Source organism: Corvus moneduloides, chromosome 1 (assembly GCF_009650955.1).
Source record: "Corvus moneduloides isolate bCorMon1 chromosome 1, bCorMon1.pri, whole genome shotgun sequence".
Classification (NCBI taxonomy): domain Eukaryota; kingdom Metazoa; phylum Chordata; class Aves; order Passeriformes; family Corvidae; genus Corvus; species Corvus moneduloides.
Genome location: NC_045476.1, coordinates 142,930,883 through 142,943,170, shown reverse-complemented (window position 1 = coordinate 142,943,170; position 12,288 = coordinate 142,930,883). Strand labels below are relative to the sequence as shown.

General features: G+C 34.8%; 1 protein-coding gene across 1 annotated transcript in view; it reads right to left on the bottom strand.

The window, feature by feature from the left end:
• MTDH (metadherin) overlaps nt 1-12,288 on the bottom strand; it is a 34,400-nt gene that overhangs the window by 3,373 nt on the left and 18,739 nt on the right. Inside the window, exons 8-12 of the mRNA XM_032129985.1 lie at nt 10,566-10,664; nt 8,308-8,432; nt 7,636-7,755; nt 5,100-5,219; nt 1,096-1,252 (exon numbers count right to left, since the gene is read on the bottom strand). Of these exons, the coding sequence (XP_031985876.1) occupies nt 1,096-1,252; nt 5,100-5,219; nt 7,636-7,755; nt 8,308-8,432; nt 10,566-10,664 (621 nt within the window). The remainder of the gene's footprint in view (nt 1-1,095; nt 1,253-5,099; nt 5,220-7,635; nt 7,756-8,307; nt 8,433-10,565; nt 10,665-12,288) is intronic.

Sequence of the window (12,288 nt, the reverse complement as noted above, 5' to 3'; positions counted from 1 at the left end):
ATTGTATATACTGAACCTAAGAGATGTTCTTTCAATTGCTGAGGCATGAATCAATCACAAAAGATTTCATATTTTAGAACCAGAACAAAAAGTCGTAAGTTGATGCATTGCCTTGAAAGATTCCATTGTTTCATGTATTCAAAACCAAGAAGCCAATTAATGCAGCTGAATGAGACTTTATAAAGTCATCATGTTTCTTCTGCAGTCATTAAAAACTCATTTAGTACTTCAACACTTAGCCAGCAGCTTATTACAGATTGTCAGTATTTATTAATTTTGTTAAAGAATCTGAACTAAAACAACTTTTTTTTTTTTCAAGCAATGTCTTTCATATCCTGACTTCCCTTCTAAATTTCCTGTTTTACTGTGTGAGTACTTTTGCAAGTACTCAAATGCTTGTGAGTACAAACACTTTTGTCAAGTGCAACAGAGGGTACATTTGATGTTTTTGGGCACAGCATATTTTCAAAAAACAATATACCTGCAGCAGTTAAGCCTGATCTATGTGCTGGCAGAATACAAAAAGGAGTCCATCACCCAATACCTTTCTACTCCTAAATAAGCAACTGTTTTCCTCTACGATTACATGGAAGCATATGGAAAAAGATGCTAATGAGCTAAATTGAGAAATCAAAAGACTTCAGTGGGCTGAAAATAGAATTTTTTGTATTTTTTCCCAAACTTTTGGTAGCTAAATATTCTGTCAACTGCAATGTCAGTAACCATCTGTTCTCCACTTAAGACTTGCAAGCAGCCCTTTGAAACAATGTTGGCAGAACTCCTTAGTCACAGCATGGAACTCCAGTCCCAATGGTGATGAGTACATTCAAATGTCTGTTAAGGACTGGACAAGCCCAACAGACATTTTCAGTGATCCAAGCATATGAAGGCAATTTTTCCTCACAATGAAAATAAATATATCAAGGTGCTTTTAACTTTAAGGAAGTTAAAAATATGGCAAGATGTATAAGTAAGAGAAGTATCTGATATAGCACTTCAAACTCAAACCCCAGGGCAAAGCATTCTGACTATGCTCTATGGGGAAAAAGTACATCCTGAATTCACAGAAATAAAACTGTACTGAGAGATACTTACTCTGTGGAGGAGGCACACTGTTTTGCTTAATATTGGGACTAGAAACATCTGTCTCTTGCAGCATCTGTGGCACTTGGGAAGCAATCTTGTCAGAATTGCTTTCTGATACAATTACAGATGGCTCAGTGGAAACAGCAAGCGAAGGAGCCTCCTCAGACTATTTGAGAAACAAAAAAAAAAAGTTTCCAAAAGTTTTGTTAAGTAATACAAAAGTAAAAACTCTTATATGGTGTTATTTTGGCAATATACTTAGCAGCTGCTGAGAAGACGGCATTGAAAAATTGAACCCATATTAAAATCCTTAAAAATTTTAAACTGAGCCTGTAATACTATGACTGCCATCTAGTGCCAAAATTTTTAATTGCATACAAGCAAAGATAAATGACACAAATTAATTCTTAAAATACAGCACATGCAAAGAAACGGCTCTATAAATCACCAAGACCCTAAAAAGATTCTAGAGTTTTCAACAGAGATGTAAAACAGTGACACATATGCATTTGGTTGCAAGGCAAGCAGGCAAGTTACACAGGACCAAACAGATAACTCAAAATCCAAACAAATCAAACAAAAAGCATCTCCAGTCATTCCTAGAAAACTGCTCAAAACACTCTGCTTATAGTAGAACAACAAATATTGGCGAGAGCAGTCAGCAAGTATTTCAGTGGAAATTACTGCAGAAATAACTGCCAAGTAAAAAGGTACTTGCAGTATTTTTTCAATTATCTAGTCAATTTGAAGGTTCCCACAATAGAGATGCTGGTGAGTAGCACTTACTGTAATTAAAATTACAGCAAAACAGAAAACAAACCATTTTGACATTCCAATAGGGAAGTTAGAACATAAAAACCTTAAGATCCCGCAGCAAGTCACCAAATGACAAAAGGCTTCAAAAATGAATGCATTAGAACACAGTGTCTCAGCCAAGCAATAAACCCCAAACTTAAAGATGTTATTAAGAAATCATAGCTGCAGTTGTGTCACAACAGCCAAGAACCTGGAACTATGAAAACCAGATGGTGAAGTCTACATCCCTGGATACAGATGTACAACAGTCACCAGTTTGTACTGCTTCCATCACTATAATGTAAGCATCTCAAAAATTCAGTCAGAACATTCAAGAGAGCAAAAAGATACAAATTTCTTCTTTAATCATATCATACTAAGAAAGAAATTAAACAGCTTTAATTGAAAAAACCCAACACATGAATTTAAAGGACAGCAGTTCTCTAACCTTTCATGAATAGTTTGCTGTGCCCTTACACATCAACTGAAACAAGTTTAGTATCTATAATTGCAGTTATTTCTCTCAATCTACTGAAAAATCAGTAATCTCAAATATTTTTTTATACATCAACCATGCTGATAAAATGAACTCCCATCTTACAGGAATTCCAAGCTTAGCTGATTCCAGTGTTGTCTACTAGTTAGCAATCATCAGCTACATAGGTAAGTGAAACTGGCAAACTGAAATGTGATTTCTAAAATAAAAGGAGGACATAACGCTTCTAGTGCAAGGTAATCAATTCAGGTTAACTATTGGTATCATAGTTTTGTTAGGACAGTCACACTTCACCAGCAGGTAAAGCAACTCAATTAAGATTTTAACAGGTCAGCTGTCTCAGGTTCACTAAGAAACATGTTGCAGCTTGCACGTTACAGCATGCACTATTACTGCAAATGTAACGATACAAATACATACAGCACTATCTGGACATTTTTCCAAATACTTCTGTCTAAATTTTGGATACAGGAAAGCGGGTAGTGATGTCAAACACTAAAAATTGGGTACTACGCTTTGCTAGGATATTCTCTGCTAACAAATTCATTCAGAAAGGAGGCCTGGAACAATGAATACAGCCTATTTCATAATATAAAGTTATATACATAATTCCATGATTCAGTAATGAAGTAGTGACTTGTCAAACTGTTACTTCTCTTTCCAAGTATCTCTCTTCATTTAAAACTCGTGCCTGCTGATAACATGCAGAAGGTTTCAATGCAGGCCAATGTGTAGCAGACATCATCACCAGATAGTGTGACGTGAAACACAAGGTTAGAGCTGTTTCTGATATTTATGAGGATATACTGATAATAACTTGTTCGTACTCAGTTTATTTTTCCCTATACTTCATTCTCATGTTTTGGAGCATTTGCTTAAGACTAGATTACCTGTCTTGGAAACTCAAGTCATCCATTTCACACATCAGTCACAGACTGTTTCTAAAACTTTTTACAACAGCCAAGTCAAACAATATTGGAAGGCATCTTTGCATGCGTGAAATCACAATGAAGCCAAATCTGTTGTCAAGGAGATTTGATAAAGACTGACAGACCATCTGCACTGCCAGATACAACAATTCACAAGTTGTCCTTTATCAACTCCAATTCCAGAGAATGTTAAGTAATAGTTTTGTTTGCCCTTTGCCCCCACACCAAGTTTAAAACAGAATATGTCTTGTTTCACCAAGAAACAAGTGTGTTACCACTTACACAGCTATACACAGACATGTATACAAACAGACTGAATTTAAGATTCAAGAGTAACAGAAACCCTCAAGCCCCTCAAAAATGGTGCAGTGTAGGTCTACATAAGATGCTGATGCCATCAAATCACCTAGGAAGTTGAGTATGACTATAAACAGTAAAGCACTGAGCAAATTCTACTGAAACTGAGCTTGTATTTTGGCAGTGCTGGCAACTTGTGAGGGAAAAAAAAAATTTAACTGCAAATATTTTTCAAATCAATTTACATTTCCGAACAGCAAAAGCTATAGTCTTCTAGGACGCACCATTACACCTTTTTCTAGAAGTCAAAAAACCCCCACCTTGATGTCACAATCCAAGTTTTCTGTCTACACATATTCAACTAAAGCCTCTAAAATAAAACAACGTATTTGCTTTTAAGTTTTTTAAGAAAACCTCACACTGCCAGGAATAAAGCCACTTGCATACACAGGCAGATGTCTTTTCAAATACAGCTTCAAAAAAACCACCACAAAAACCACCAATACACTAGTCAGATAGAATGGGCAGCTGTTGCCAACTTTGATTAAAGGCTGAACTGATCTAAACTAATCAGTTATAGGCAAAACCTGTAGTAAAGCTCTACTTTGATGTAGGGCATTTAAAGCAAGTCTTAAGTATGTCTGAATGAGGTTTTCAAGACATTCCCAATACACTTCTGTACTTTTTATTTGGCAACCTGCAGCCTCTTGTGAAAGATTTCATTCTAATGCTTTCATTTGACTCTTAATACCTCAGTATTTTTATGAAACTAATGCTCAGCAATTAAAAATTAAAACTCAGTATTCTGACATATACTCTCTGGTACCAAATTGCTGTGTCACTAGTATTGTTCACTCTTCACGGAAATAAAAAACAAAAATCAAAGCCACTAGAAATACTAAATATTCTACACCTTCCTAGAATGTGATGCATTGTAGGGTAGCAGTACCTAAGAAAGCTGCTATTTGGAGAAAGACTGAAAGAGAATTTGTAGAATATGTTTCAACTGTGAGCTGAAGCAAACAGTTTGTGAATTGGTTCAAATAAAACCTTTTCTTATTCAGTCATTAAGCTCAGTACAGCTATCAAAAATCAATTTCAGACTGCATTTAACTCAGAATATATTTAGTAGCACTTCACTCTGTTGCAACGTAACAGCAGAATATGCTACCAGTCTTGTGCTCAAACCTGTTAGTTCTTAGGTTTCTACATTTCGAAGTTTTAAACCATTGCTTGAATATTCAAACAAGAAAGTAACTTGCCAGTAAAGAAACTGGCTACCGATTTGGAAGATAGTGCTTTTCAGAGTAGACATACTTTTTAAAACTTGAAACTGACGTCTACCTAAAATTCAACTGCTCAATTACCTTTATATTCATAAACATACAGCCTGAAAGAGTATTCTTACCGTAACATTATCTACACAAATTAATGTTTCAAACTACTTGAGCACTTCTAAATCAAATTGTAACATAAATCAAATTTGGCATCCCTACCTTAGCTGGTTCACTAGTACTTATGGTCTTCAAAGAAAAAGCTCTTTCCTGCTGTGGTTGAACTTTTGAGGTATCCGCCTGAAACTCCTCTCCAGCTTCTCTATCCAGTTCTTCAGCATCCTACAAAAAGGGGAGTGGGGAAAAAAAAGAAGAGTCTCTGTCAAGTTCTGACTCTTCTGCCCTGTGAATGAATTTTGTTGCCATAATCAGCTTCCATAACTAAGAAAATCTATCATAAAGAACAACTGAAGTAGTGGGCTCATACCAGCATATGCTAACACTCACAGTTTATAGAACAACATAACAAAAAAATACCCACAGAACCCAATAAAGCCCAGAAAGCAGGACTTTTCATGCAATTTACTAACAAAAATCCCAATCTCAGAATGAACTGCACTTCACACTCCTGTTAAATTATAAGAATATGAATTTAAACTGAATTAACTCTAAACACTTTGCAAAAGTATCACAATGACACTTGACTGCTCTCGATTCTGCGCTTTGTTACAAGTTTTAAAATGCAAGCTCTGTATATTAACCTGTATAGTTTTCTATCACTATTATGCTTTAATATTTTTGCAACCCAGTTTTGTCTGCCATAATGCTTGTAAAACAAACCTCAGTAGAGAAACTGAAAATATATCCAAAGTATCCAAGAGTCTCAACCTTTACTGCTTAGACCATATAACAGTGGAAACTTTTAATTTTAAATGTAAAGTTGGAGTAGTTACACTTGTTTGTGGCACTAGAAGAATCCTGTGGTAGTGAAGAGGTCCCTGAGTTTAAACTGGAAACAATGTTCCTTCACTTATTACCACTGGAATCTTATGAAAATGTAGTCACAGCCCAAGTCTGTTGATTCTTGACAGGAAGGAACACATACTGGCTTACTCCAAGCTCCTCAGTTAGTTTCTACTGCCTTGACAAATACTGAAGTCAACAAATGAGAGTGAACGTTTAAGTATAATCAATGAGAAAGATGAAGATGTTTAAATGAACATGTTCCATTTTCAGAGGATAAATATACAAATTTTAAATGAGTTTGAAATAGCACTGGTAAGTTAAATGACTAAACTGTTATAACAAGGGTAACTTCTGTGATGTATTAGCAGTTCAGTCAGCTCCTAGGAAGCAAAATTCCCAATTTTACATAAAAATTTAATACAGATAAAGTCTTATGTGTAAACTGATGACTTCACAGACTGATGGACTGAAAGAAAAAGTAACAAAATTGGAACGGTTGGAGACCAATGACTAGAATAAACAAATCTGATTACATTAATATAGGAAGTAGGACTCTACTTAACATACATAATTTAAAAGACAGCTCACAAGCAATGGAAAAAGAAATTCAGAATGCCCTCACTGACCTTAAAATTCATGTAGGACACTCACAAACACCTGTTAACCACAACCTATTAACCTTAACTTACACTTAGAGTCACAGCAGAGAGCAGAATGGATTTCAATTACAAAAAAGCTGCAGCCCTACTGTTCCCAGATTGAATTTGCCTCTAAAGAAACAAGAGAAATCAGCAGAAGCTCCACCTCCAAACAGACAATTTGAAAATAAAATTTCATCTAACAGGAATTCAATGTTTTAAAATTCTGAATAAACTGAAAATGTGATAACCATAAAAGCAAATCCAAAGCAAGTATGACTGAAGTTTTTGCTTTCCCTCCCCAATTCATCTAGTCAGATTCCACTGAACATTGGTTATTTTGTAAAGAATGTAAACTATGAATGGCTGTCACTATAAGCACAAGCAGGATGCATTCTAATCATCAGCTATTAAAAGCTTTCTCCCATTAGGAAAGTACTTGTTTTCATCTATTCAAACATGATTCAATTGCCATGTGAAGTGCAATCTGCTGTTGCTATTTTTACAAATCTTTTTCAATGTAATTCTTCAAAAGCTATTCAAGTAGCACAGAAAACTCCAACCATCCTCAGTTTGAAAATATTCTTTCCCTCATTGAAATCTGACTCACAGAGTAGCCCCATCAACTGAGTTTGAAGGATTAGGACTTACCATTTCACATAAATCAAATTAAAACAGTACTTCAGAAAACTATTATATTCTCACACAATTGTACTTGAAGACAGCTTAAGAGAAAACTTCAATTTCTTTCATTTTCCTAACTAGCTATATTCACCAAGACAGCTGTCTTTCAAAGGGCATGAGGAGAAGGATTCCCATGCAGAGCAGAGATCCTCCTGGAAGCATCCCTACAGTACAGAATCCTGATTTGATAGAAAATAAATAATTCAGGATAAATACTTTCCATGTATTTCATGCTGTTCATAATAAATCCAGCAAAACCACAAGTTATCCCATGTTCGACTTGTGAATACAACAAATTAAGGAAATACCAGTAAAATAAGAATTTAACTCTTGAGAAACAAGAGTAGACAATCCAAATCTGTAAAGAAATTAATTTCCCAAAAATAATTTTTGTTCAAGATGCTAATATTCAAAGATAAGGCAATTTTATGAATTCCTTGCAAGTGCCTTTTAAACCATCCAGATTTTACCTGTGCAGGAGAGTTAGCTTCTTCACCCTGCTTCTTCTTTTTCTTCTTCTTTTTCTTGGATTTGCCACCTGTAGAACTCTGAAGAATTTGCTCTGCTTTTTCTCTTTCATTATCTGAAATCTTCATACAGGAACAGAAGGTATTTAGCATTTAAAATGACAATGAAACATACCTTCTATAGACTAAACAAATTAGTAGCTATAAGAAATTGCATATACAAGTGTAAATGAACACAGTCTTATCTGTTCAGTTCATTTTAGAAAGACCACATTCTTTACATGCTATCTGGTAATACAAGTAGAGGAGATGGGAATGGAAGAGGCAACAGAGCACCAGGCACTAGTGGAATGGAAATGCTGTTTTTCATACTGAGAATTAAATACTGTCAAGAAGTATTTATAAAAACAGATCTAAATCCTCTAAGTCTATACTGACAAGGTGATTCTTGTAATTATGGCAAGACAGAAAGGTTTAACATGGAGCTAAGTGACTTCTCTCTTCTCAGTAACATTCAGCGTTTTCTTTCTCTGTGTACAGAGCAAACAATTGTGCTACTCTTATCAGTGTAACAGCGATGAGAGATTACCTTTATCATTACCCTTTAAGTTACTTTAACAAATGGCAGTGGTAAGGACAAAGTCTTGCAGCTAAGGACAAAATACCACCTTTTACCTTCTGAGTATCAGATCTCTCTTCACGCTGAGGAACAGAAGCAATTTTTTCTTCATCTACCCAGTTTCCCCACTCTTCTGCTGGTGCATTCCAATCAGAGCTTGGATCAGCTGAAGAAAGTCCATCTACAAAGATTAAAAGGTTTTTTCAGGAATATTGCCTTACTCTACAGGTGCTCTTTTCCAATTTAAAAATGTAAAAAACCCCCTATGCATAACCCACTTCTTGATCTCAAGATATAAATACTAATTTCCTGTACTTCTGGGAAAAAAAAGATGAAGAAAGACTTCATCAATAAGTGGAGGACTTTGTAAAGTAATGAGTACGACAGTGATTTTACGGAGCCTAATCACGGCAGCAGCTAGCTAGATGCAATTGCTTCAAAATATTTTTCTAAACTGTGTGAAGAGATACAAATTTAAGAGTTGCTCTCCATCTTAAACTGTTCTCTAGATTTTCTTCCTAGTTTGTGAAAAAATTAGGATGAACTGTAACACAGATCAATCTTACCTTAGTAAGATTCCATTACAAGTGATATATCTTAAACTGTAAATCTTGCTGACTCTAGAGTCATCCTATAACACTGGCATTTTTAATTTTTTTAATAATCTTTTTTTCTTAAGTCCATACTGTATTTTACTATTGTTCATTTATGATGGAATGACAGGCTTAAAGAGTCAGATAAAAATTAAAAATATCTGAAAGGAATAACTAAGCCTAAGACTTTCTTAGTAGAAAGTTACAACAAGCTGATTTTAAAAGAGAACACGTTGTAAAAGATTGCATTTTCATTTCACATTTATATTAACATCACAAATATTTCTCCTGCCCGCCCCCCATCCCCAGTCTATACCAAATTGAAGAGCCAAACTTGGTCTGCCAACTATGGTGAGATTCAATTTAAACAACTGAAAATAAAGTCAAAATAAAAAGCAGTAACAAACCCAATTAAATTTACTGGCAAACATTATGAAGCCAAAAATACACTAAGATCTTAAGATTAGTTGGAATATTTAGAACAATTAGAAACTTTCCTAATAAAAATATTATCTTAATTACACCTATTCCAGATGCTAAAATTTAGTGATTTGAAAAAAAAAAAAAAAAATCACTCAACACTTTTCAGTTTATTTACTGCCTTCTCATTAGTTGCTTAAGAGAAAAAAAAAATCTATTCTTAGTAATAATAAAATTTAGTAGTATTTGTACATCCACTTAATTTCCTTGTCCTGATCCTGAAAAAGCAGTAAGGTGTATCTGTGTATCTCACTGGATAAACTTGCATTTGCCCACTTCTGTTAGTGTACCCTTCAATTAGTTGACAACTATGACGAAATTCTATTAACAGATGCCACAGCCGTAAACATTCTATGCTCAGTTATGTGAATCAATTATGCTTTGGATAAAATGTAAAACCAATGACTTTCAAATGGTTAACTGAAATGTGCTTCCCTTATCCTCAAACAGAAAAAACACAAAAGGTAAGTTTCAAAATTATCTGGTATCAGAGCAGTCATGCCAACAGTGGTGAAGTCAAGGCCTACATCAATCTCTTCCACTTTTGCAGTCATTTAACTGCAAGAAGTGGTTCTTAGAGAGAAGGTAGCATGCATGGCTGCTTTTGTCAACTTCTGGAACAATTTTTCAGGTCAATGCCCTAATGAGATGCACTACACATTTTTATAAACAGGGAGGAGAAAGTGGGGAGTAAACACCAACTTTACTGTAACTCCCAAGCAATTTCAGTTATTTCTATCCTGTACATGCTTCCTAGATATGTAAGAACTTACTACAATTCCTCATTTGCTAAATGAGAAAAGTTAGATTAAATACAAGAGTCTGATGTCACCTTAACTTTTCAGTAAGGTACAAACATGTAGAAACAAACTCTGACTCAAATTCAATTTACTAAATACATATTTTGCTGACTTGCAGTAGATTTTTCTCATCACTTGCAGCAAGACGGTTTTATTACAAAGATTTTTCCAGCAAAGGCCAGAATTACCTTAAAATGCATGAGCTTTCTCACTTCTGAGTTTGAATATCCAAATATTTTTCCTAAAATTTAACCATTTTCTATCAGAATTTGTCAAAATACTTCTAATTCCTTTGAACTGTCCGTTAGTTTTACAGAAGTCAAACATTCCAGGTTTTTTCTCAGATACCCACCACTGCCTAATACAAGTAGCTAGTATAAATAACTACACTTCAATAGTAATTAACAACATTTTGTTAATGAACATTTTAGAGGAACATACTTAACCCAGACCATTCATCATCAACAGGGGGTTGAGCATGACTTAAATCCCACTGAAAATCAGAAGTACCAGCCTGAGAAACCGATTCACTGTTGGATCCTGAAAGGGAATAAATAAAATTGTACTTGTAAGTTGGCAAGCTTCCTGAAGTTTTCTTGGGGAAACAAATCCAATCAAAGTAGGAAAGGAAGACAAGAGGCTCAAAGAAAAACGTCAGATTCTAAGGACTGCAGAGGACAGGAAAACTAGTAGGCTCTTGTGCATGAGGTATATTCAGAAAACAAGGAAGCTGAAGAAGAAAGACAAAATAAAGTCATGAGAAGAACATAAAAAGAGATAAAGGTGAGTAAAAGCAGTCTCCTCAAACTGAAAAACACATTTTATGGGTAATAAAATTGTTACTCTATCAATAAGATCTCTTACAGGGAGAAGTTTAAAAGAAAAGATCACTTGAAAGAAACCTCTTTAATTACATTGCAGATCAAACAATTAAATTATACATTACTAAGAATCCAATTCTCATTTAAAGCAAAAGTTTTCAAGAACATAAAAGCAGCAGGATGAACAACAGTAAGGCCGATACCATCATGATAGCAGAAGGTGGTACACATCTAACATAATTGTTTTCAGAAAAATATACAACAAACAAAACCATTTCATAAAAAAGTAAACCAAACAAAAGCTTAATTGTAAGCATGAAATAAATTAATATTTTACTATATGATGAGACTTCTGAAATTCAGTTTGAATAGTTCTGGGTCTCTATTTTACATACACCTCTGCAAAAGATACCTCAGACGACAGAAACATGGACATGTTCTGATTTCTTTTGCAGTCACTTTGCATTACAACGTTGTTGGCTAAGGTGCATCAAAGACAACAATACACTTCACTTTTTCATATTTCTCTTGAAGTCGATATGGTGGCATTACAGCTGAATCTTAGCTCAGTCTGCCATTCTACTTTATTTAATAAACTTTCCTAAGTTTTAGTTTAGAGACTGAACTTGGATTCAGGTGGCTGCTTGGGATTTTTGTTTTTTTTAATTAAAATTCTCTGTCCAATTAAGATGCTGGACACTAAGCCTGAGTTCAACAGTTAAAAGCCTGTAAACTGCAATACAAGCAAATACAGCCTAAGTGCATAAGCACTTGGTCAGCTACTTCGGAAAAGAAAACTGACATGCCAAGCTCATGGCGTAAGCAAGCAAGAGCAGAAAACCTGACATATGACCCTTTTAATGAATAATAAATCATTGTAGGACTTATGTTAGTTGTTTAACACACAGGATTAATATTGAAGCCAGGTTTTGTACTCTAGCAATTTCACCCTTCAAAAAAGAAAACCCCAGAGCTCAGCATTTCCATTTGTCATACAGAAAAAAGACTCAAGACTTCAAATCCTGCCTACGGAACATATTTTCGAAGTAGTGATTCAGTTCCTTGATAGGGAAAAACTCAATCATCAAAAAACAAACCTCCCAGAAGACTGGGATAAATGGGCTTTCCTAGAAAGAAATCTTCAGATCTCTAACTTGAAACATTGCAATGCTGAACAATCTCTTATGCCCATTGTTTAGACTTAACACACAAACAGGAAAGCTAAATAAGAAATCACTGAATCATAGAATGATTTGGGTTAGAACATACCTTAAAGATCATCTCATTCCAACCCCCTCTACTTCCAAACCTTCTTACTAATATTCTGTGAATGCTCTAGTTTT